This window comes from Gasterosteus aculeatus, chromosome 21, assembly GCF_964276395.1.
Source record: "Gasterosteus aculeatus chromosome 21, fGasAcu3.hap1.1, whole genome shotgun sequence".
Classification (NCBI taxonomy): domain Eukaryota; kingdom Metazoa; phylum Chordata; class Actinopteri; order Perciformes; family Gasterosteidae; genus Gasterosteus; species Gasterosteus aculeatus.
Genome location: NC_135708.1, coordinates 9791006 through 9815795, shown reverse-complemented (window position 1 = coordinate 9815795; position 24790 = coordinate 9791006). Strand labels below are relative to the sequence as shown.

Sequence of the window (24790 nt, the reverse complement as noted above, 5' to 3'; positions counted from 1 at the left end):
TCAGATTGACCTGAAGCAAGCCCACTGTCCCTGAAGTTTTCCAGCTACTGCCTCACTCCCTGTGTTTCTGTTCTAAGAGTTTCCAGAGAAACATCTGGACTTGGCAGCAGCTTGCTCACAAGCTTAACCTGGTACAAGCCCAGAGAGATATGTTCGCTTCATTTTTTCATCTGTCCTGGGGCCATATCAGCGATATCAGCTATCTGTCAGGGCCCCCTCTTGATCTGGCTCCATTACGTATCAGAATAACTTGTTAAATCACAGTCGGTGAGATTTTGGGATCTTCACCTACCCTGGTGAACACTTTTTTGCTGCTGAATCAAATGCGGAACTTCACACAGGCCACGTGCCTTATGCTGCAGCGCCCCCACGTGGCCGTCTCGGCGCACTACAACTACCGGTCTGCATTCAAGCGGGCTCACATGAGCAGCACAGGGGAGGAGAACAACAGCAACACAACAATCACACGTCGGACATTGTATGTACAAATAAATGTTTTCCTGAAGGAGACGACTGGTTTCCCGGTAAGCGACCATCGTTGTCATCCTGCGTCACCTCAGGTGACGGTCCCGTCCTAGCTTAGCGGCTAACTGAAGGCTAACGCGGTAGCCTTGAATCCAGGTGCCAGGTCCGAAACCATCGAAGGTTTAGCGTTGCCTTGTGTTATTGTCGCAATGCCTTGTTGAAAATAAAAGACAACCTTTTACCAACTAATGTGAATTATTACTGTACATTCGGCGTGCAACTAATATGACAAGCAGCTCTAATTTTGACCAAATAGTAGTTAACCTAACGTAGTTTGGCTCGAGGTGATTGGTAAGCAATTATAACTAGCGAACGATAGATGCAGCTGTTACAGCTGTTTTGATTGGCGGTCACTTCCTATTCAGTATTTAATAACGTACGTTACACAACTTTGGTGAACTGTCATTTAAAGTATTTGCCATTGTTGCCACCAGTCATGCACGAACCAAGAAGAAGCGGGGCGACGTTGCACTCACGAAGGTGACATTAAAATGACGTCATCTATCGCTGCTAGCCGTGCCTTAATAAACGCCAGCTACTTCCCTGACACGTGACCCATGAGCGTAACGCGGGACAGAGCGGGATACTCGCCAGCCCCCATGTCCTCGTCCCCTTGTCTCTCGTCCCAGCTCTCTCAACACTTAAGTAGAGTCGAGCAGGAGGACAGCCGAGGGTCTGAGCACACACCTGAACTTCTGTCTCACGTCAAAGCATCGGGTCCCTCGTTCTTCTGTGGGAATACATGTACAAAATGATGATCTGACTCACTTCAACTAGGCCTTCTCCATCATGCATTTTACAAATATTGCACAAATCCTTAAATTATGAATGACATGTGTCTCGTGTCAATAATTAATCTGCCCTTGCAAGCTGGCCCCCTTTCTTAAGGATTATGTTGGTTGACAGATTCAGCGACGGGTGCAGGCTTAAGGAAAATCTGTGGAGCCATTGTTGCAGCCTGGAGTCTTATAGGCAATTTTGATGAAAAAGGATTATTCTCCTCTTTTGTACAGCATCCTCAGAGTTGGGCTTAGCCGCTCCCGAGAGTGCGCCATACTGCGTCACTTCATCATCTTCATCGAGGCGAGGTCGGCTTGAAGAGCCTTGTTGAGTACTGCGCTGGCGGGGCTGGGGGGCGAAGCCCAGGAAGATGGCGTCACCCTTTGTGCCTGTCCCCGTGCCTTTGGACAGAGCCTCGTCTGCAGGTAGCGGCAAGTCCAGGAGGCCTCAGCGAGCTTCGTCACTTGGCAGCGTGTCCGGCACCTTGGCCGGGGAGGACCACGGAAGGGGATGCGGAGGGTCGGTATCCCGGCGGCAATCCAGAGGCAGTCGGAGCAGGACGCCGCCCCCCCTCCTCGGCCCCAGGGCGCTGGCCACGGTCAACGGGAGTCTGGGGCCCTCCGTGGAATACTCCGGCTGCCCGCGCTCCATTTCGGATCCTGCTGGGAGCCAGCAGGGCGAGGAGAGGCCCATTACCCCCACAGTGCTGGGGTATGAGGTCATGGAGGAGAGGGCCAAGTTCACGGTATGAAAGCAGGAAAAAAAAAAAGTAGGCTTGTTGTGAACATCTATATTACACTTGAAATGTAGATGGAAATGAGTCAGATATTCTCACTACAAACAAACACACTGCATGGCGAAAACCAGAGATTAAAGGTCAAATGTCGAAAATGATTTGCACAGAAAATCATTAGTTAAATGAAAATAATTTACAAGTGCTTGGCAAAAGGAAGCCACTACTATTGTAATTTTGCAGTGGTGAATGTGTCTTCAAGATCCTGATTGTTGTCTGATCTCTGCTGCAGGTATTCAAGGTCCTGGTCAAGAAGACTCCAGATGAGAGCTGGGTGGTTTTTAGAAGGTACACAGACTTCTCCAGACTCAACGACAAGGTGCGTTTGGTTGTGCTGGGATGTGTACATTTTTTTTGGACACTTTTGTATGCAAAGTAAGGCCAGTCCAATATATTGGATCTATCTGGAGCTTTATTAAGTGATCATCTGCTTGTGGGCGATGTTTTTAAACCATCAAATAATTGCTTTCAGCATGCTTTCTTTTGTTTTGAGTGAAGTGTGGAAGTGATTAAATCGTCACAAAGAACCCTTTTGTTCCCAAATAGCTGGAAAAGCCTGAGCCAACTAGGGAACTGGTCTCTCGTGGTTTCGGGATGGATCGTTTTGTCACAGCTTACAAAAAGGGGGCCCAGCAGAATGGGATGAGATGCCATGTGATAATACTGTAGGGGAAAAAAATTAGCCAACAACGGGGAGAAAAGGATGACACTAAATGTCTACGACAAGCAAGCAAAACATATTTATAGGCTTATAAAATAACAGAAATGCAGTGTTTCAATAAAGCACAGCAAGGAGAGTGGAAACACAGGAAGGGGGAGCCCCGTCGGTGGTGGGCATTGACGTCCATCTCTACCATTCATGTGGTAAAAGCAGCTGTGGCGTCCGAGATGAACGGTCCACGCAGCGCGCTCGCTGAGGCCTCGTCTTCTATGTAACTATCTGTTTACGGGTTCATTCAACGTGTGTGTGTGTGTGTGTGTGTGTGTGTGTGTGTGTGTGTGTGTGTGTGTGTGTGTGTGTGTGTGTGTGTGTGTGTGTGTGTGTGTGTGTGTGTGTGTGTGTGTGTGTGTGTGTGTGTGTGTGTGTGTGTGTGTGTGTGTGTGTGTGTGTGTGTGTGTGTGTGTGTGTCTTCTAGCTGAAGGAGATGTTCCCGGGCTTCCGCCTCTCGCTTCCTCCCAAGCGGTGGTTCAAAGACAACTACGACAGTGACTTCCTGGAAGACAGACAGTTGGGGCTAAAGGCGTTTTTGCAAAACCTGGTGGCACACAAGGACATCGCCAACTGGTATGTGACACGATGATGCACAGAGTCTTTTAGTTAAGATGGAATTATTTAACCTTTTTTTTGTAAACAAACAATTGATGATCCCGTATTACTGAGCACACTGGTCTATTCATTAACAATGACACACACTCATTCATGTCACCTCATTGGTTCCTCTTGACAGTGTGGCAGTGAGAGAGTTCCTGTGTCTGGACGACCCCCCGGGGCCTTTTGATAGTCTGGAGGAGAGCAGAGTAAGTGTGCATACACATGTGTGTCTATGCTGCCCTCGTGTCCTTTTCTTGAAGAGGTGCTTTTCTTTTCATAAATCTTTTCATGTCCCGCCGTATTTATCTCTGCTGTCTGCGGTGTTTTCATTGTGTGAGCTATTAGCACTGACATATCACCATTTTCTTCATCCCCCTGTCACTGACATAGATTTCTTTTCCTTTTAAGTGTCTTTAAAGTTGCATTAAATACCAAACGTTCTTTAGCTTTCACATAAAAAATGTAAAGTCTGTGCCGAACTTCAGGTTCCGTTTGGAGAATGAATTTAAGCTATTCAAATGATACTGATACCTACATTTTCCAGGGATATCAAATTAAGTGACTTGACATCAACCCGACACCAGGCAACACTTTCATTTTAGATTTAAAGTGGCTTTACACGAAAGTAGACGCTGCCTTGTTGAGGTGAAGATGCATGCAGAAAAGTTATTCCCGTCTCTTCCATTGCTTGTCCAGATTGGCCTGCCGATCTTTGTTTTTACCGCCGGCCAATGTTTTCAGTTCTCTTTTTTTTTTACCTCTGTCCAGGCGTTCTGTGAGACTCTGGAGGAGAGCAACTATCGCCTCCAAAAGGAGCTGCTCGAGAAGCAGAAGGAGATCGCCTCCCTGAAAAGGAGGTTGCAGGAGCGGGAGAAGGCCATTCTGCTTCTGGAGAAGCATATCAAGTCAGTAGACGTAGTAGACACACGTACAACGCAAGAAATGGGAATCCGGGTCGGAAAAAAATCCAATGCACCAAAAAAAAATGAGTTGTACAAACAACCACGTGCTGCTTCTTAGGCAGAGCGAGGGATTAATTGAGGTTTTAAGATGGCATTGTATGAACAAAGTCTAATTAAAACCTGTCTCTGTCCGTCCCAGCGGCGAGTGTGTGAGCCCCGAGGCTCTGCGTGCCCTGTCCGCTCCGGGCAGCGACAGCAGTGCGGATGTGGAGTCGTCCGCTGCGGAGGCGGATCAGGATGTGCTGGACGACACTGGGTAATGGACAAACGCCACACGCAGCAGTGAATGTGATTCATGAGGGCAGCACCAGACCAAACACATCTCACACAGCTTCATTCATGTTCTCCTTACATGACTGGCTGGTTTCAAGTGTGCTCTGCTCCATTTGACACGCACACAATGACCACAGTGATTATGATGATCGATGTGTGAGTCACTTTCTGGTGAATTCTACTCTTGCACTGGAGATTCTTGGCGTTATGACCACTGCTAATGGACCTCTGGGAAGTAAAGGGATCATGCCATGGCAACCACAAGAAGCACTTGAGGTCAGACAGATGGTGGATGCATTGAATTTCTACCAACAGAGCAACATGGTAAATGGAAGCAGAGGGGAAAGCTGGAGGCTTCTTACTTAAAATTAAGTAAATAATTTGTGAACCAACAGGTGGAACCCACCTTGGTTAAATAATACCACGGCACATTGACAACCATAGTGAGCTTGATAGGCTGCTTAAGCCGTGTGAACTTTTGTTGTCTCAGTCTCTGCTACAGAATCAAATTACAGGACGAAATAGACACAAGGAGGCAGATGTATTCTGCACCAACGTGTGCTGAAGAAGAAATAATGGAGATAATACAAGCAAATAGTACAAATAAAACTCCTGATAAAAACTGTAGGCTTAGATACATGTAAACAGAGGACAGGATTAGATACAAGTCCCGTTATAAGTATAATTGGTAAGCCTTCTAACTTGTTGAAGTACTAGATCAAAAAATGATGTGATCTGAGAATACTGCTGTTAAACAGTCAAATCTACCCGTTAAAAGTTCCACCTCGTCCTAAAATGATTACCCTAATCACAGTTCTTTGGATTCATTACATATTATAAACCTTTTTTTTTGCAACGCATTGATTTATTAGTCCTTAAGTAATCCCAATTACTACAGACACAGAGATCCATTGTAATGCACTATAAAGGTTACTTTGTACTTTTATTGCCCATTAACAGCTTATCTATCTTTATCCCCTCACGATTGGCTGGATCTTGGGTTGAGTTATATAATTGGCTTTTAGTGTCATAAAATGCATAATCCAAAGTGTCCGTTAATTAATTTCAGGCCCAAATGACAGCCCAACTGTTGCATGTGGCTGGATAGACACAGCAGGCTCCGATCGGTGCCTTTTTAAAATAAATGATTAATTGGCATATACATCTGCAAAGTTACCATTGATCCATTGATTTAAAAGTGTAATTATGATGAGGTTTGAACATTGAAGTAAAGTGAAGTGTTAGATTTTCTCCCCCCCCCCCCCCGTTTTTGAAATGATTATCCTGAACACATGCTCCCAACTATGGCCTGTATGTAACGCACGGCAGGTTCTGTGACGTGTAAACCTTTTGTCTGCCACACTGCTTCCCTCGTATTTAACAAACACATGCTGTTTGCCCTTCTTTCACACGGTGATGGATGCTCACTATGAGGCACTGGAAGGCGCTGGATTTCCAGTGTTGATCCTTTCTCTCCTCTTCTTGTGTCATGACGTGAGTGTTAATCCCTTTTATTGAAGGCAGAACGAGTCGGGTATAAACTCACCCAGACACAATCCCTCTTAATCACTTACAAGTGGGCCAGGTCGTCTGTGACGAGAACAGGCACAATATCTGGATCTTCTCATCTAGCGTGTTTTGGGATGCTAGGAGCTGTTGAAATGGTGGTATGGCGAAACAGAATGCAGATAGAACTCGTTCCAAAACGAGGGTGGATCTGGGGTTGGCTTCTATCCGCTCGTCCACAAACCGCACCCGCCAAATCCTTCTCCTCTTGCCTTTTGAATCAGCCCGTGTAAAACAGATGAGCGTCAGAAAGCTTCAAAGTGATCTATCGAACTAAATCTTTGATGTCTGGTGGTGTTGGATGCAACAAATGGCTGCTGGTGAATGTGTGGAGTTGTGTACATCTCCCATGCGGTGCAAAGGGGAGGGTCCCGGGTGAAACCGGTCTCCCTGCTGTGTTTTCAGTGGCGGTGGAACCGGCTGTTGTCGTGGGATTAATAACACGTCCCCAATGTGTTCGTCTCGTACATGGCGGCTTCTAAGTGAGGCCGTGTTTGCGTCTCTCCTCTGCTGTACGCGTCGTCTCCTTCTCTCTCTGTCTGGCTTCATGTTGTGCGAGGTGTACTTGCCTCACCTCGCATTGCATGGTGAATAGGTCAATTGCTGAATGTGTTTTCCCTCTGCTGTGACCTTGCAATCCCTAGAGGCCGGTGTGAGGTCCAACCGGATGGACCCTCTGCCTGCTGGTGTGGCCCGCCGCTCAGCACTTCTCCTCCGGTCATTGAGGTGGCTCCGCCTTACCACCAGAAGCTGGGACAAAACCAATAAACACTGGTCGCCCTCTTCTCCCTTTCCTGCCATATCCCCCCTCCCTCTATGCCCCTAATTTTTAAGTGCTATTTTATAGCTTCTGTTTGTTTTTCAGGCCTCTCGTTTACCTATTGTTCCTTCGGCCCACCTAAACTCGCAATTTCCTCTTCCACTTGACACATTATTCCTGCTGTTTCTCCTTTTGGTCTTGATGGATGGATCTGAAGCAGCATTTATCTGAAGATGAGTGTACGTGTTAAAAGGGAACCATCTCCTACATCACAACAACTTTAGGACTTCCTGAGGGCTTCAAACAACACGTGGAAGATATGAACTATCTTGCTTTACATGGCTGCATGTATTCAAACCTCAGGCTCATAAGCTGCCCGTTTACTTTTGAACCCCATGTAGCGGCTGCCAGTCTGAATCGACTTGATCCTCCGGTCGCAAAGCCAACGTTTGGCTTTTTGACCAAACAAAACAAGATAACTTAGATAGATAAGACATTCACAGACATGACAATCTTCAGAAAACCTGAACCATCGTCTCACCGGAGTATTACGGATCATCGCGAGAGGCCCAAAACAGCACCCCAAGTGACAAAAGAAACAAGAAAACCCAACCTGTGTGGAAGTGTCAGGATGTACGTGCACCAGGTGGGTGTCGCAAAGGATTCGTGACCTCATGTCACTTCCAACTCACATCGACTCACATTAAGGCTACAGACAGACCTTTAGACACTTTGCTGGGTTTTCACTTTCAGTCAGCGTCTAAAAGCCTCGACTCGCCCTTGTTCCAGTGCCGCGGAAGAGTTGTGGTAAACTAGAGTCCTGTGAGAGACTGTACATGAAAAGAGGAAGTCATGGAAATGTGGTCTGTTCTTGCTTTTAGAACAATGTGCTGTACTCTAAAATGTCATTCCTCTGACACAAGCATCCATTTGGGACAGTTTAAGGCGCTGCTTTATCCTTAAGTCCATGAATATTTACAACACTAAACCTCTTCTGTTAATAGTAGACTGAGCCTGGTCGGTTTCCTCAAGGACAACCTGGATGTCATAACGTCATCGAGGGATTAGTTCACCCATCAAGCATCAATGGTACTTCTCCCTGCTAGCGTGTGGCCACGCACATAGTTTTGGTCATATCTGCTTAAGATTTTAAAAATTATATTTCTATAAGTTCCACTTTAAAGTTTACTACAAAGTTTAAGCCGAAAGCTGAGCCGGCTCCATGTTGAGAGCCGCTTTGGAGGCAAACGCAAGTTCCGTTGGCGTCTTCTGAAACGCCGGCCGCTATCGCGATGCAATTCCGGTCGATTGAATTTGTTTTCCGTGCTTAAACTACTGGGGGATCAAACTCCACAGATTATCCACTGACACGACAGTTATTAGTGTAACCACCATCTACCAGAGCATAATCCCTCTTGATCGGGGGCCGTGACCTCACATGCACATTAGAACCAAAACCATCAACATGCAATGCTAGATTCCTGTAAGCGTAGGAACATTTTGTAACCTTTTACATCTTGGGTTGATAATCACAAGAAGAGTATGCGTGACTGTAATGCTAATCCTGGTCGGCTGGTTGACTGCCGCGTAATGTGCGTGTCAGGTGGTGGATTTTGGCTCTTTTTATAGCGGTTCGGACGGGTGTGGGTAAAAGAAAAGGGCGACCCGGGCATCACTACCAGCCGGAGTGGTACCCGGCCTACACGTCGCGCCCAAAAGCCATATCTTATCCACTGTGTTTTCACTCATTGATGACAAGTTGATGAGGCGCGTAACAAACACAGCTCCATTGAATCGTCTCAAACTCGACCTGGCAGAAGGTCGTGTGATGCACTTTATGGACGAATGGCAACCCATGATGCTTGCTAAGATACGCTTGTTACTGCTTGTGTGAGACAGAAACGTGCCTTTTCACCTGCTGGATCTGTCTTGATTCCCAACTAGATCTAATGTGTCAATACGAGATAAATCTATACAAGTTTTGTTAATGTTTTGTTTTTCTGTAAATTCCCGTCACGTATAAGTGCCTTGATCAACTTTTCTCCAAATATGTTTAAATAGCTTTATAGGTTTGTTCACAACATGAGATGATTTAACTTTGTTGTTCCCATGAATGACCCTCATGTGTTGGTTATTGCTTGGAAAAGACTGAATCGACTTGTTTTTTGTCATGTTTCATGATTTTATATGCAGTCTTAGTTACATATACGCATCATAGTAGCACTACAAAAGACTGAAGTGAATAGCATTCTGTGTCACTATTAATGTCCTGGATTTAAAGGGGGTCTTTCACTGAGAAGTCTGGCCTGAAATGGAAACAGTGGACACTATAAAATGTTATAGGAAAGATGTTTATTAGAAGAAATATATAATTCACCCACAATGAAACACAGGACGATCTCTTGAATACACATGTATGTTTTTTTCGTACTTAGTCTGCTTCCATGAAATTGGTTTGGTAGTTTGTGCTTGGGTGAAATAAACTGTCAGGTGTGATAAATGATGAGAAGATGTGGGCTTCTAGTTACTGCCAGGCCCATTTTAAAAGGTGATGCTTTCAAAAATGTAATAAATTCTTGTCACGGAAGTTTCATCTTTTTTTAACTATCTTTTTAATATCTATCAAATGAAAAATAGAGGCATTGTAGGGTTTTTGACATGTTTATGTGAATTGTATTTGTACAATTGCAACAACGGGAGCAATAAAAAATGGTACGTATGGCTTGGGAAAATGATCTCCAGTTAAAATACAAAAGAACTGTCGACTCACATCATAAACGCTCTGTACTTTGCCGTAAGCTCGTAGACCTTTCACCAAAACCTGCTGATAGACAGAGCACAACTACAGTAACAATAACTCACTTTGCACTAAATTTAGCTTATTACAAATCACTTTTGACTGCACCGCAGAATGAATGATTTACAGCTAAGTCTTAGCTATGAGTTTTACTTTCATATTATGAAATGGATAAGATCAATGAAGTAATGAGTTATTTTTGAGTCGTTTACATTATTAACCAACAGTAGGCAACCGGCTTCATTAGCTGGTGATGTAAAAACAAAACCCGTTAGCTTTTAGGGCTGATTTTCCACACAGGCTGTTTAGCATCCGTTAGATTAAACAAGTTACAAGTTTTTTTTTTGCTCAAAATATCCACAGAAGTGTTTAATACCAATACGCTGCATTGCTGTAGCCACTGTCTTTAGGCCCCTTCTGTACGCTGCCTGTCAGAGTCGGACTTATGATAACGACCAAAAATACTGCTTCCGCCTCAAGTCATTGTTCGGATGTGGCCCACCCAAGTAATTGACTGCACCCTTCCCTTAATGATTTTAGAAATGAATGCCTCACACATTTCAGCCTGTAGCCTGTTATTTTCATGTTACTGAGTTGGCATCAACCCAGCCAGCTGTATAGCTACTGTAAGTGTTATGGTGTAATAATCTTATAAATTCATTGAAGCTGAATGTTTTATTTACATTTCATAAAATCTTGACTGGCATACTTTCCAAAATGAAAGCGTTATGTTTTATATGCCACTTAAACTCAGACCACTACAAAAAAGATATGCTAAACGTTTATGTAAAGAGTAACATGAAAAAATCAGTACCACAGAAACCCCCCTGCTGGGACTGCATCTTCACCTGTGTACAGAATTGTTTACAACCAATTCCACAAGCATGTCATCACTTAAGGAACAAACATTCCTGGCAACAACAAAGCTCTGCCTCCACTTTGGATATTTAAAGCATATTTCTCTGCTTCTCATTCCAACTTTCCACTATAAAAATGTCAAATCATCCCAAAAATATTTTTACTTGACAAATTATTACCCAGCTGCTCCACATTCGGTAAACTGCCCCACGTTCCGAGATGCACAAGTGTACATACGCGATGAATCATCAGTGACATCATTCGTCAGCAAAGACGAGGCATGATCCTGAATGTCAAAGGCCACCAACGCAGGAAGTTTAGTGAGGCCACTTTGCTCAATGAGCATCACAACTTTTATATCGGCTTTGAGACTTGCAACGGTCAGAACCCACAGTGGATGTGAGAGCAGCTCCGCAAGTGGAAATGAGTAAAGGCTGGTAAGGTCCCTGGCCACACACATGCGCCAATCAGCAGGCCGAAGTGTCACCTTTTTGTTGTATTTGTGCTTGAAAGTCATTAGAAAGAGCTTCTGATTTAACTTCAATGGGTCCTCAATGGATTCTTTTGTTTGATATTAATAACATAATGACACATGCAATCATTTCACTATACGCAAATCAATAATACTTTGACAATGCAGGGCTCAATAATTCTGATTTTTGATGATTTTCATTTTTTTATTTCCCTGAAAAGTAAACCCGCAAAAGTGAGTTGAGCTGTTCTCAAAGGAGGAGGTCAGCATGGTCTGGGTGCTGAAGCATGAACCCCACAATGAGCCCGTCACCTCTCATAAAGGTCTGATAAATAAAACGAAAGATAACCTCTTGCTTCTAAAAAAATACTTTCTCTAGAACTATTTCTCTACATTCTTCTCTTTCTTTATTCATCATTGTTGTTGTTGTTGATATTATTACAGAATTATAGAGCATTTGTATAAATGACATTCCTCATACTGTAGTGAACAGGGCCTCACCCTGCTGGTGCTGCACCTCGTTTGTATGGTTTGGTGGTTTTAGTTTGGAGAGAATCGGTTGACTGGCAGCAAGTCGGCAGCAGTGACTTTAGCCAGATGAACTCCTTCTGAAATGAAGAGGACGAAGTTACATACTGACTGGGTCTTTAACTATTTGTCTTGGATGTTATCCTTGCTCCCTTCGTGGATATAATAAATATAAACTAGTGATCTTATCATTTTGATTTTGAGGCAGATTTATTTCACTATTGTTCAGAGACCTTTCCTTCCTGCATCCCTTAGGCCACTGACACATCTCTGTCCCAGAGAGCGTTCCCACCTGCCGCCATTGTTGTAGTATCTAAAAAGTCTGCTGTGTTTTATCTAAATAAATACCCTTTTCTGAAAACGTGTTTTGTGGAGCTCGGTTCTGCAGCACATCAGCACTTTTTGCAGTTTGAGCTTGCGTTTGAACTTTGGGTGCATATTAACTTGTTGAGTTGTTTACCGGCTTGGAACAAATATTAATCAAGTGACTACGGAGGATATCAGTTTTATTATCCTACCGTGTCCAAGGATATTATCAGTAACCACAACTTCTCAGAGTTCCCCCCCAAGGCTACAACCCTCCTGACATTTGATGCCAATCAGCCTTGTAAGTCCAGCGCCGTTGTGTGTAATCGGAAAAGAGATGTTTGAACCGAGCAGTGACGTTTGACAGTGTTCATCATAAGACCGGCCTTTGGCACTGAATTGTTTCCAAAAACACTTGGAAGCCGGTTGCCACTGGTTGTGATTTTGGTCATCAGCAGGGATTCCCGGCACTTGTCACACAGTGAGATGAATGCATTAGCAAAAAAGACTTTAGATTTCAGATCTCAGATCTTATGACAGTCTTGGATATCTCCATAGTAATTTGGGGTGCACGGCTCTGGGGAAGATTCTGTTCAGGGAAATTGAGTCCAATAAAAATACAAATAAATTACCTGACACGCACATTACGCGGCAGTCAAATAAATATATATATATATAAAACTTATATATACAAGGAATGAAACAAACTGAACACACCAAATTAAACAAAATAAAATAAGAGTTAAACTTAAACATGAGGAATGAGAATAACAAACATATTGATCTAAGTACTGCTTGGACATTTGATGAGATCTAAAAGCTCTGCAAACCTGTTCCTGGTCAGAATAGAATAGCAGCTTTAATGTCCCAGAGGTCTTTGCATGTATTAGATGCAGCAGCTCTTAGCTAAACGTGCAAGCTTTTGTGAACCTGTTGACAGCGCCAGTGGTGTCGGTGGGGATGGAGTTACCAGCTCGAACCGTCATATGAGAACAGCGCACAGTGGCATCCTTGACCCAGCCAGTGGGGCATGCTTACCTTCACAAATATGCCCTGAAAGCATTAATAGTTGGTCTGGCTATGATCGAGCAAAGAGAAGCTCAAATAACGACACACAGAGTACGAATGATTCCACTCTGTTCTTGGGTAGACATTACCCGACTACCTGTCAAAATATACCACTCAAATGTAGATTTTTGTGACCTCTTGTTTCCAAAGCATTTAATAGTGTTGTATAATCCCTACAGATGGAGATTGTGCGTTTATCAGTCAGCTACAACGATGAGTGCAAACTATGCTTTACACCTCTTGCTTTCTCTCACCATAGCACTCTGTTAGTCATCACTTCCCACAATGCACCTGTGCGACAGATAGTTGCACAAAGACTGTTTCGTTGACATTACAAAGTGCAATATCTTCAAGGATGCTTGACTTATTTTAAATAAAACCGGCATTGTATTTTCAAATCAGTTATTTTACAAACAAGAAGCCACTTTTGTGATCTGAAGGAGCTGCAGCTGTCTACTCTTTTACACTTTTATATAAAAGATTGCACTATTTTTCCTGAAATCCGTCTAATAGAGAAAACATCCCATATTTCTCTTGACTTGAGAATTTTGCCACTGAACTTTTTAAACGTAATTCCTGTGATGAGTAGTGATGACCTCTCAGAATAAAACGTTCCTCGATTTGAAAGAGTAAAGACGAGTGGTATTAACAATTTATTTTTTATTTTTTAAATGAATCACCAAAGTGGTCAGACGATGAAGACTTATTCTCCCTCCTCACAGCTTCTCTTAGAGAGGAGCCTTACTTTGTAAAATTATGTGATTATGGGAACTTGATTCTTTCAAAGTCACAAGAAATAAATATCCTGTTATCATTTCTGATCATGCTTTAACGTGATGAAGATCACTGGTCTTAAACCGTGCACAAGATGGTGCTTCAAACCATCGTGACTTGAAAATTCTTACTTCAATACATGCTTGAAGGAGTGCTCACCCGTCCTGCAACTACAGTGCACGACTGTGCAAAAACCTCACTGTGGGGAAAAAGCAGCGATGACAGGGAAAAGAATGTACACCCACCGAAAAGCCACTCAATTTTATGAAGACCTCAGTGCTATTTCCCTCTTAACACTAAATATAATAACGCACACAATACCAGGAGAGAAGGAGAAGTTAACGATGGTTCCTGCCAATCAGATAATCTACACACAGACTCCACGGGGGAATCCATTCAGCAGAATGTAGCATTTGGACAACAAAATGACAAGCTGTCATTAAGATGTCAACAGAAATTGCAGCACACATGAATTTGGCAGCCATTAGGTTGTGGAGTGAAGTGGGGAGATTTTCTCACAGACTAATGGATTGTTTTTGGGTCACTATGCAAGTTCAAGCCACTTCTGCTTTGGTTTCACTTCTCCATCACAGAAGTCGACGCCTGGCCTCCGTCTATATTTACTGATTAACAGAGGCATCAAAATTATCAGTAAATACTAATCCATAAAATGCGAAGAGGTCCCCCATATCTTTATTCACCCGGACCTGGTTTTATAAAAGATAGATACGCCCTAAAATAACATGTGTCAGAAATGTATTCACAAGTAAAAAGACAAAGACATCTAGTTTGGGTTTTCTCAAACAAGCCAAGATGACAACGGGCAAAATACCAAACTCAAGGCTTCATGTCTTTATGCTTGAAGGACCAGATGTGAGCGGCAGTTGTCTCTAAGCTCTAAGTGTTCTCAGTTGGTTTTGGGTTTATAGATTGGATAAAGAGCAGTTTACAGCCAAAAAACAGGATTTTGTGAGCGTCTGACGGTCCAAATAATAAAGTGCACAGCAAGTACTGCAAGTAAATGGTTTGTCTTTATATTACAACATACTATCTGTCAATATTACATTTTTTACTTTCAGAATATTATGAAAATATACTGATTATTTATATACAAATTTATTCTTAAAATCTATCGGAAGAGTTAGAGTATGTGAGATGTATTTTGTATTTGTAGAAGAATTTTGACGAGCCGAAATCTTGCTGAAACACATGAGCTTTTAAAGTCTATGGGATTTAATTGATTAAAATTCCGCCCTGACTTGAGAGCAAACCCCCAAAATAAAGCCCTTAAACTCCCCTGCTTTGGTCGGTGACTCACTCCCAACCCGGAGCGTGCAATCCACTGTTTTATGGTAGAAAACAGACTTGAATGTACTAAAAGCTTCATTTTCAGAAGAATCAGTAATTAAAAGTACTACCCAACGCCTGAGAGTCTTATTATGTTCCATGATAATTAGTATTGTCATCTGGCTCCTAACCTTTGTGTCTTTCTTTAAAAGACCTCCCCTCGCAATGTCTCCCCACCAATGTTGAAATGAAACCTACTGTATGTCCTTTGTGGAAACTCCTACAGATGTCGGTTTAAGTACTTCATATATTCCTCTGATTGTATCAACACTACAGCGCCACAGCAGGTTTTAAGTTGAGAGGAAATGAGTTTGAGAAATGGGTGGGTGAAAGGTGTTTTGGGCCTTTTGGTGGCACGAATGGTGTTATTTCATCACATTATGGCATCTCAGTTTTTTTATGTACAAGTTTTTTTTGCCGTGGCACCTGGACACTGTTGAGGTCATCAATCAAACCTGTGGTTTTCCCACTGTGACTGGTCCAAATGTCCCAATGCTTCTGTCCAACATGGGCAACGGCTCTCAAAACAGGCACGTCTTTGCCCTCAGTTTTCAGGGTTGTATTTAGTCTTTTATTTAAGTTTTGTTTTTTTGAAAAGTAGCTTTCATATTGTGTCATATTTATAAAATAAATTTAGGATTCTGTGTTTGAATTAAACATCTGGGTCAAATTTGGCTCGACAGTCAAGTAAGGTGGTGTTTTTGTATATTCAGTTCCTGCCAACAGCTATGAAACATCACATATAATTGGAGTGGACACATAAAAGCGAGAGCCGTGCTGTTTTTGATTCTTAAAAACTTTATGGGACTCCTCTTTAAAATATTATATTAAAATCATATAATTTCTGTTTAACAGCCCTTGTATGGAAATAAGGTTTGTTACAATAAAATTGCACTGTTTTTCCTTAAATTCTCATAGAAACATTTAATAGAGAATACACCTTTAAAAGTATGTATTTTTGTCAAACTCGTGTGCAACTAACAACATTTGACATTTCTGCTTTACAGTCACGTAATCTGGTACAAAGGCCCCTTTTTAGATGCTGATGCCCTAAATCGAACCAAGCCACCATTGCATAATTTATTAGTATTATAATTAAAATGACTAATATAAGGGTAGCATGTTCTTCTGTTGAAGAAATATCTGGTTTTCTGGAAGGAAAAAAGGAATGTCATAATATTCCTGAGGTCATCAAGGGGAGTTATGCAGCAACGAAGGCAGTCCTTTAGAAACCTTTGGCACCAGCAAATACATCAAACGTGTTGGGATCCATCAGATTAAGAGGTCAAAGATCTTCTAAGCATAATCGATATGTTTTCAGATATGTAAGTCTAATTCACAAATTGTAAGTGAATTTAAACTACCTAAGTGTCCAGTATTTTTGTGTTTTTGAAATACATTTTCAAGGGAACACAAAATTCATTTTTTACACATCAAATCACTTTTCACTGCTTGACAAAACACGTTATAAATCGCAAAGGACTTCTGGTGACAGTAAAAGGAAACATCGGCACGGAAAGAAATGTTCCGCTGAAAAATAAAACATTTTCTCTTATATTGATATTTTTGGCATTTGGCATTACACGCAAATCTTTGAAACGTTTTCTTTGGTATTTGACTCTTGGTGGAGGACAGCTTGAATCACATATAATCTGCTTACTCTTCTAGACCACGAGCCCCCAAACTAAATATCTCGCACACAAATGTCCTTTGTGAGTCGCCCTGAACTCTCAAAAAGCGAGTATGTTGAGTTAAGTATGTTTTTCTCTCCAGTTGTTTTTAACCAAAGAACCAGGTTGGTTAAAGTTAACTTTTAAATGGCGTCCTGTTTACAATCCTAAATAATTTGTAATTTGGTTGCATCACGGCAAGTTGAAACCTCACAGATGTTCTTCTCTCTAATGTGACAACATGCACACATTACGATATTTAAAAATAATAAGACCTCCCACACTGCACCGTGGGTTCTCAACCTTTTTTAACTTGAGGCTGCCACCAGATTTGCCTTCATATAATCTGAACTGGAACAGCTCACTGGCGGTTCGGGAGGTCCTGGGGGGAGTTGAAAGTCGTTGGTGGAGATCTACATCTACAACCCATCCAAAACAGAGGGATATTATCATTACCTCTTTCAATCACAGAGAACCAGTTCTTCTTCTCTCTTCAAGTGCACGCTTCTCTGTCGCAGGACAACGACCTCAAAGGTAGAATCCCTTGTTGCAGAAAGTCAAGAGGCAATACGACAAGGGAACCCACACAGGAGAAAAGAATATCAAAGGCCTTTCACTCTACTTGTGACGAATATGACATCAGACAAATACCTCACCCTGTCATTTGTGACTCCTTTAATGTGAAGCAAGCCCTTACTGTGTAATTTTCTACACGAAGAAGATGAGGAAGTCAACGATGACCAGAATCTGGACAATAAAGACTTTGAATGACAAGAAACCGTCTTCTGCAAAGAAAGCCCTAACCTTTAACAATGCTTTGCCACCACACTGCAGTTTGGTGATGGTCTTAAGAACAAAAGGATCATGAACACAGCCTTTGCAGTGTTCTTAATTTAGCCCTTCACTGTAAACATCCACACACTTAAAAGATTCATTGGAGTAAAGGTTTCCGTCGTTGGCTTTGAAGCACCGCTGGGCACCACTGTCAGGAACCCCCCTTCCTGCTATTTTTCCAGTTGCATCCGAGTCCTTGAAGTGCCAACATCGAGTGCCTCAGTTCAGAAGGTCTTGTCTCTTTCAAATATCCCTTTTTTTACAAAAGCGCCAGCTTGTGAAACAGATGTTGTGCAAACAGGTTGAGAGACGCAGGTGTGGAATGTAAAGTTTGTTGTTGTTTTCTGGCTGGCAGCAAGTCTCTGTTACAAAGTAATAGCAATGGGATATTTATTTGATTCTGCAGAAATGAATAAATACGTAAACTTCTATAAACTAACAACCAATGATAATAATACAAATTACATTCATCGTTGTACTTTTTCAGATGATTTAGTCAATAACATAATTATTAGAACAGTACTAATTCCTATACTTTTCTCTTTACAAAGGCCGGATACCGCTGCTGGACTTGAACTTTTAAACTTAAAAATGTTCAATTTTCCATGCAATTTACTTTGTACAGCCCTAAAACACAAATCACAAGATTGCCTCTAAGGGCTTTACGATCTTCACTGCACTACTTCGGAGGGGTTTCGTGGGGCATTTTGCGAGCAGCCTTATAGGCCGATAACGCCTAACGTTTGAAGTTTGTGGTTTTGAGAAGGGCAATGGACTTTCCTCTTTGCGAAAAAAAAAGCTGTTCAATAAATGGTGTTCTGTGTTCTGGCGAGGCACCTGGCAGAGCTACGAGTGTGACAACAGACAAAAGAACAAAACAAAACAGAGAGCAAACAAGTGAGAGACGTGTTGGCCCAATATGCTTTAAACTCTGACTTGTAGGTGAATTTTCTGAGTTTGCGAGAGACAGTTAACATGTCTGTTTGAGTGTGTGTTTTTGGAAATATACAGGATGATCTATGAAACACGATATTTCATTATTAAAGAGTATAATCGTATTTTCTGTATCCAAGCAATCCACTTCATGTAAACAACAGAGAGCTGTTATGGACATAAATCATTTGTTTAAGCGGTGCTGAAACGCTCATGTGGGCGGGGATGAATGTATCCTCAGTAAAGGAATTATTGTCTTCAGGCCACCCGGGCCGGCCTTCTAAGAGAAGAGCTGTCCAAATGGTCTCACTTTCCATTAATCACACCTCTGTCCTGTTCCCTCGTATGTACTCAAAAACTTCACCGAAAGTGACCATTTATATCTAAATAACTCACAACAGGTTGACTTGAATTCCTGAGAGAAACTTCTCACATATTTTCACAATAATTCGAGAATGAGAAGACAGACAAGAGACATGATGATGGATGTAAATGGGGGTTCTGTTTAACCGCTGACTATAAAAGTGAGGCCTCAGCTGTCCGTATGTTCACTATGCTTCTTAAACACGTTCATCTTCACTTTAAATGCATATTTAACTGGATTTTTATGTATTTATTTCTATTTATCCTGAACTGGATAAACAAGACCTGGAATATGCACTAAGTTTTTGAGAGTCTGTGAATAGATGTTATGTTGTAGTATTGCTTTTACAAAACAGCCCACATTTACCACAAGGTTGTTGTACTACATGGTAAAGTGCCAAATGCAATTTGTTGTCCCATTCTTCTAAATCCAAAAAACAAAACAACTGTTTCATGTGGAGAGTGAGGGGTGAATTAGGAGTCGGGCGGCCTGAGGGAGGAAGCTGCTCAGAAAGCTGGCGGTGAGGCTAATTAGCAAAGATGTTGGACTTTTTAATTCACCGCCTGTAGAGCTCTCCTTTTCTGGGCCGTGCACATCCCCTAAGAATTTATAATGTTCTTTTCAGAACGCTTTGATTGCTTCTCTTTAGAAGTTGTACAATTTATATTATCTTCTCACGTTTCTTCAAGAAAAAAAGCCATGTATGGCCTTGCTTTATCAGGGTGGAGATATTTGATGACGATGCCAGGTTGGTTTCTGATGTTGACTCATAGAAACTGAACAGCGTGACCATGAAGCAAAGAACACGGGCCGTTTTTTTCTCTTTTACTAATTTACATTCTGTCCTTGTGCTCAAGCCTTATCTTATTATTAGAGTTTAGATCAACAGCAACTTTATTTATATTTTCTTTGGTAAAAAACGAAACAATCATCTGTGCATTGACTTTCTGAAGAAAAAGAAAAACAAATCTTATAAAAATTAAGCAAATATATGGTTGGATCAAATTCATTTGATTAAATGTTTTCTTTGTAGCTGTACTCAACCAATAATGACACACTAAATACTAATACCAATACACTAATGTATTACAAATGTTCAGTAAAACTACAAATCAAGTTCTATCAACCATAAGCACTTGAATCTTTATAAAAACAAAATCTAAATACATTGGACAAAAAGCCACATGATTTCCCTCACTGTAGGGCCTTGGAGGAATACAATTTACTGAGCTTAGAGAACAATAGACGTCAAAACGGTGTGTCCCTCTACCTCATGACTACAGCGGCTCAATAAATTCCTTCAGAATATCATACGACTGCACAATTCCATTTCGCCACACCGCTCAGTGCAATTATCATTTTCTGTAGAAGCCACAAACACAGTAGAACACCCTTTCTGACGTGGTGAAGAGCTGCAGCTCTATCAGCGCTTTTTAAATAGAAATCATATAAGCTGCTCATTGCTGGTTATCATGTTATTCCTGTTATGACCTGCTTTGGGAATACAGATGCAAATTAGTTTAAGCATGTCACCAGATTATAGTCTCTATAGGTAGAACCACAATTGAGTTTCTATGAGAGAGAGCAAAACAGAATAAAAGAAAATGACAGAAATATTCCATTTGACACAAAGAGACATGATTATTTCTTCGTGTTATATCCAAGATATCCCCCTTTTGTACACGGCTGATTGTACTGCGTGGAGGCGTAAAGGGGGGACGGGGGACGGGGGGCGTGTGCTCCTCAAACTGCCTTTCCAACAAACTGCGGCCCGCAGAGACAGACGCACGCAGTCGGATGCAGGAACCGGGCTGCTGCTGGCGAAGAAGCAACAGGCGCGTCTTTTCCCTCCGCGGTGCTCCATCGCGGCGCCGAGGAGCAGCAGCTGGGATCCAGCCGGGATGAAGCTGGCTGTCATGTGCCTGTGCGTCGTGCATCTGATCGCTGTCGGCGCGGGGCAGAGCAGCGGCGGCGATCCCCGCCTAGGCCGGAGCAGCGTGTCGGTCAGCAGGGCCAAAGCTCCGCAGAAGACGCGGCCCCTCAGCGCAGGTGATTTTCGTTTGGAATATTTTGACAGTGTAAATAAAAAGGCATAAATAGATATCGCACCCTACATTGAAAATATAGTAGGAGGCAACAGCATGAACAATTAAATAATGTTTCATTGTGAACTTCCAAATATATGCACAGTATTTGTCTTTAGTATGGTGAGACTACTACTGAAATGCCTTATTAGTAGACTTTCAAAGGCAACACAATCTCAGCAGGACCAAAGTAGTTCAAATGGATCTATTTCAGCCTGATTACAAAATGTTCCATCTGGCACAATGTATGGTTTATTATCCATCGTTTACTTTATTGTACATTACGTGTGTCGGCTACACAAACTTTGCCAATAATACAGGTCATAAAATTATATTGCATAACATCCCTTACATAGAATATGTTTACAATGAAAATATACAGGTAATAAATCAATCGGTTTTGAAGCCTATGCTCCAGAGCTTTGACTGCAGGGTTGCACTGTGGGCTGATAAGACAGTCAGACTAAACCCACTAGCGCCAAAGTAATCATATTAAAAGAGTTAAAATGGAAACTCACAAAATGTCAGACAGGCACAACATGATCTCCAAGCGGGAGCCGCTGTGCTCCTCACAGCAACTTTAACGTGTAGGGGATTGGAAACATGTGTTGGAATCATGTGCGGCAATAACCTAACAATACCATGGTCTCACAGTACGTGTTTTTTCTTCCTTTTTCCACCTCTATGAGTAGGCCCCAAGTGAACTGCGAGACGAGTAAGATCGGCCACAAATGGCCGCAGTGAGAGATGTGATTACGAGCCCTTTTGTAGTTAATATAACAAAAGGCCACACAGTGCCGACGCAGATGTTTTGTATACATGAGCCATAGCAAGTATTTATTCAGAGTCTGCTGTCCCTCTGTCACAGTCGGCAGCGGAGTCCATTGACCGCACATAAGAAGTGGAGTTATTGTGACTTCACCCGTTGGTTTGCGGAATGCCTCTATGATGCCTAAAGTTAGACGACCCTCGCACTCATTTCAATCATAGCTGCGAGTACGAACAATAGCCATGTTCATTGTTAACATTCATCAAGGTCATTTTTGGGAGGTGGCTTTGGAGGGGGGTCTGAACGGAGGACCTGTGTTGCTGACTTGGTGAATGTCTTGACAGATTGAGCCGTCCACTGTTACTTTCACTGGAAAAGGGTGAGCAACACTGGTCTGTTTTTGCTGATTACCAACCCAAGCTTTGAAGTCTAAATATTAAACTAGTATAAAGTAGAAATAATTAGGGTACCTTCTGTATTCAAATACATGTAATCAGCGTGCTTGTAAATGTCCCCTCGTATCCTTTCATTAAGGAAAAAAAACTACTATTTGATAGTTAAATTGAACAACTGAAGGACAGGAAGTGATTTAAAAATCTCTCACAGGTTTTAATATCTAATTATACTCTTTGCAGTGGCATTAATCTATTATCATGTAACCATGCAGTTAATTAGGATTTATTCGTCAGACACCCCACATTACATTTGGGCCAATTCATTCTTTTTTCTTCCAATTCAGTCTTTTTTGCTCTCCATACCGACAGAATCAACCAAAGCCTGCCCGAAGGTGGTTTTTCAATACTACTTTAAATACGGAAGAAAACCAGAGCGCTTTTGACGCCCAAATCTTCTCCTGTTGCCTGCAGATTCTGAATGCAAAAAAGATTAGTGTTCAGGTTAACAACTTGAAAATATGTCCCATTTGTTGTTTAAGCAGCAGATATATTAGTTATTATTTAGTTCACTGCGGATACAAATATTACATATGTAATATGGATACAGCTATAGTGTATTATTCTGTTTTTAAAATCCAGGGCATTTCTGCACTTTTATATTTTTCCGTCAATTTGCTCAATAAAATCTAAAATATTTAATATAGGGTCTATTATACACATCATCCTGTACATATATTATTGCAGCCTTCACCCTGTATGCACACAATTAATCATTAGAAGATGAGCATGGTCAAACAAACAGACCGGTGTGAGTGAGCATATAGACTACCAGACAGTATAAGTTGATCCATCCGCAGCTTATATATTATATTAATTAAAAACACATTTCATTAAATGAGTTAATAATGTAACATTTACAGGGTCCATTCTGCATATTGAGTACTTTTACTTTACTACTAAAAACAGTCCATCTGTTGTTTTAACAGGGCCTGTAATCCAAGGCAGACAGAGGCCGTTGTTTGCGAGGAGAGGACAGTATGAAAGAAAAAGGATTCCAGCACCGGTAAGATACGACGTGTGTGGCTTATGTTCTTGTCACATTGAGCATTGACATGTTAGTTAACAGAAAGCCTTTCTGCTCAGCAATCCATCATTTAATTATCTTCAATGGTCTTGGTCTTGGTTTTGTCGTTTATACAGTAAATGTATGATCTCAGTTGGAAAATCCATTTGAAAATTAGTCAACATTTTCGGCTCCATTTTGCAGTTATCTGATACATCACTTGTTTGTTTCACAGATTTGAGACCAAGATGTGAATGTTAATAAAGACCAATGTGGCTTCACAATGAATAGTAATAATACAAGTATTGTTGTTTCACCTTTGAAAGCTTTTTTTAAGAGTTTTTAGCTCTCAATAAGCTAAACACACACTTTTAAAACATCATTGGACAGTTTGGGAAATATTACCATAGCACTTTGATGCTCCCATATTAAATACTGTTTTCCTTTCTCTCCACCTTACAGAAGCTCAAAGTGGCACCAAAGGGCGCTCCTCCTGCTTCTAAAGCGGCTTTCAAACCGCTGAAGCCTACCTGCTCTCAGCTAACACGAAGCTGTTTGCCCCAGTTTGGCTGCTGTGACACAAACGCCACATGCCACTGCCGCTTCTTCAACGCAATCTGCTTCTGCCGCCGGACAACCGCGTAATACCAATGGAGAAGACAAAAAACACTAAAAAAACGACTCAAACTCACAGTACAGGCCAACGAATACAGATAGTATCACTCAAGCCGCCACCATTGGGTTATGAGTTTAATCCCCTCAACAGAAAAGATGATGCATCACATGTGTGGCAAGATAAGCATCATCGCACAGTCAGCATCTCAAATGAAACAGAAACTTTAACCCAGCTTGTATACCTCTTGTGAAAGCTGCTTGGAAAATGTATCTACACTTAAGCTTACAAGCTAAAACTCAATTCACTGTTATGTGAATTTCTTCTACTGTATGTTATCAGTATTATCTTTATCATTATTGTTTCTATTTTGTTTCATTTCTTGGATGTTTCTGCACTTGTGTTATGTGACCACATATATATTGTTTCAATTGTTTTCCTTTATTGACATAATTATGTTCATAATGTGTGAATTTGTTTCAAGAGCTTTATCCAATTAAATGAATTACATACAAACAAATTTTACAGCAACCCACTATTGACTTAATTCATTTTGGACTGTGCTTTTCTATATCTTCGGGAAAAATCACTGCAGACACACAACATGTGTCAAACCATAATGAAATGACACAATATGACATCTCCTCTATTAAACTCTCTTTGTACCTGTCTTCTTAGCTTAACTTGTTGTAATACAATACAAAGAATAGAACTTCCACAAAGCATTTACTGCATGTTTATTTTGTTGGATTGATTAACTAAAGGGGGTCATGGTCTTATGTCGACCATGAGAGTTAAATTGACTCTGTCAGAGTCAATTTGAACTCTAAGCTGGTGTTTATATGGTCCCAATCTTGTCAGTGTTAAATCAACACTCAACGAAGTGTTAACAATTTAACTAGGAATTTGTGGCGCGAATAAATCTGCTCAGTATTAAATACACT

General features: G+C 41.6%; 2 protein-coding genes across 2 annotated transcripts; both read left to right on the top strand.

Annotated features, from left to right (window-relative positions):
- Positions 1-371: 371 nt before the first annotated feature.
- snx16 (sorting nexin 16) lies at positions 372-9583 on the top strand. Its single transcript, XM_040167403.2, has 8 exons — positions 372-524; positions 1539-2050; positions 2331-2417; positions 3235-3383; positions 3547-3616; positions 4179-4315; positions 4512-4628; positions 6856-9583. The coding sequence occupies exons 2-8, from the start codon at positions 1676-1678 to the stop codon at positions 6977-6979; spliced, it is 1059 nt and encodes a 352-aa protein (XP_040023337.1). The 5' UTR covers positions 372-524; positions 1539-1675; the 3' UTR covers positions 6980-9583.
- An 11098-nt stretch (positions 9584-20681) lies between these two features.
- LOC120811615 (uncharacterized) lies at positions 20682-24515 on the top strand. Its single transcript, XM_040167136.2, has 3 exons — positions 20682-20971; positions 23157-23233; positions 23696-24515. Exons 1-3 carry the CDS (start codon positions 20824-20826, stop codon positions 23876-23878), a joined length of 408 nt encoding a protein of 135 aa, XP_040023070.1. The 5' UTR covers positions 20682-20823; the 3' UTR covers positions 23879-24515.
- Positions 24516-24790: the final 275 nt, after the last annotated feature.

What these genes read in the sequence shown, in the direction of transcription:
- LOC120811615 (XM_040167136.2), top strand. Translation starts at nt 20,824, where the DNA reads ATGAAGCTGGCTGTCATGTGCCTGTGCGTCGTGCATCTGATCGCTGTC. An exon ending in GACGCGGCCCCTCAGCGCAG is followed by an intron (nt 20,972 to 23,156) that starts GTGATTTTCGTT and finishes TTGTTTTAACAG; the next exon opens with GGCCTGTAATCCAAGGCAGA. An exon ending in GAAAAAGGATTCCAGCACCG is followed by an intron (nt 23,234 to 23,695) that starts GTAAGATACGAC and finishes TCCACCTTACAG; the next exon opens with AAGCTCAAAGTGGCACCAAA.
- snx16 (XM_040167403.2), top strand. Translation starts at nt 1,676, where the DNA reads ATGGCGTCACCCTTTGTGCCTGTCCCCGTGCCTTTGGACAGAGCCTCG. An exon ending in TCTCCAGACTCAACGACAAG is followed by an intron (nt 2,418 to 3,234) that starts GTGCGTTTGGTT and finishes TGTGTCTTCTAG; the next exon opens with CTGAAGGAGATGTTCCCGGG. An exon ending in CTTCTGGAGAAGCATATCAA is followed by an intron (nt 4,316 to 4,511) that starts GTCAGTAGACGT and finishes TGTCCGTCCCAG; the next exon opens with CGGCGAGTGTGTGAGCCCCG.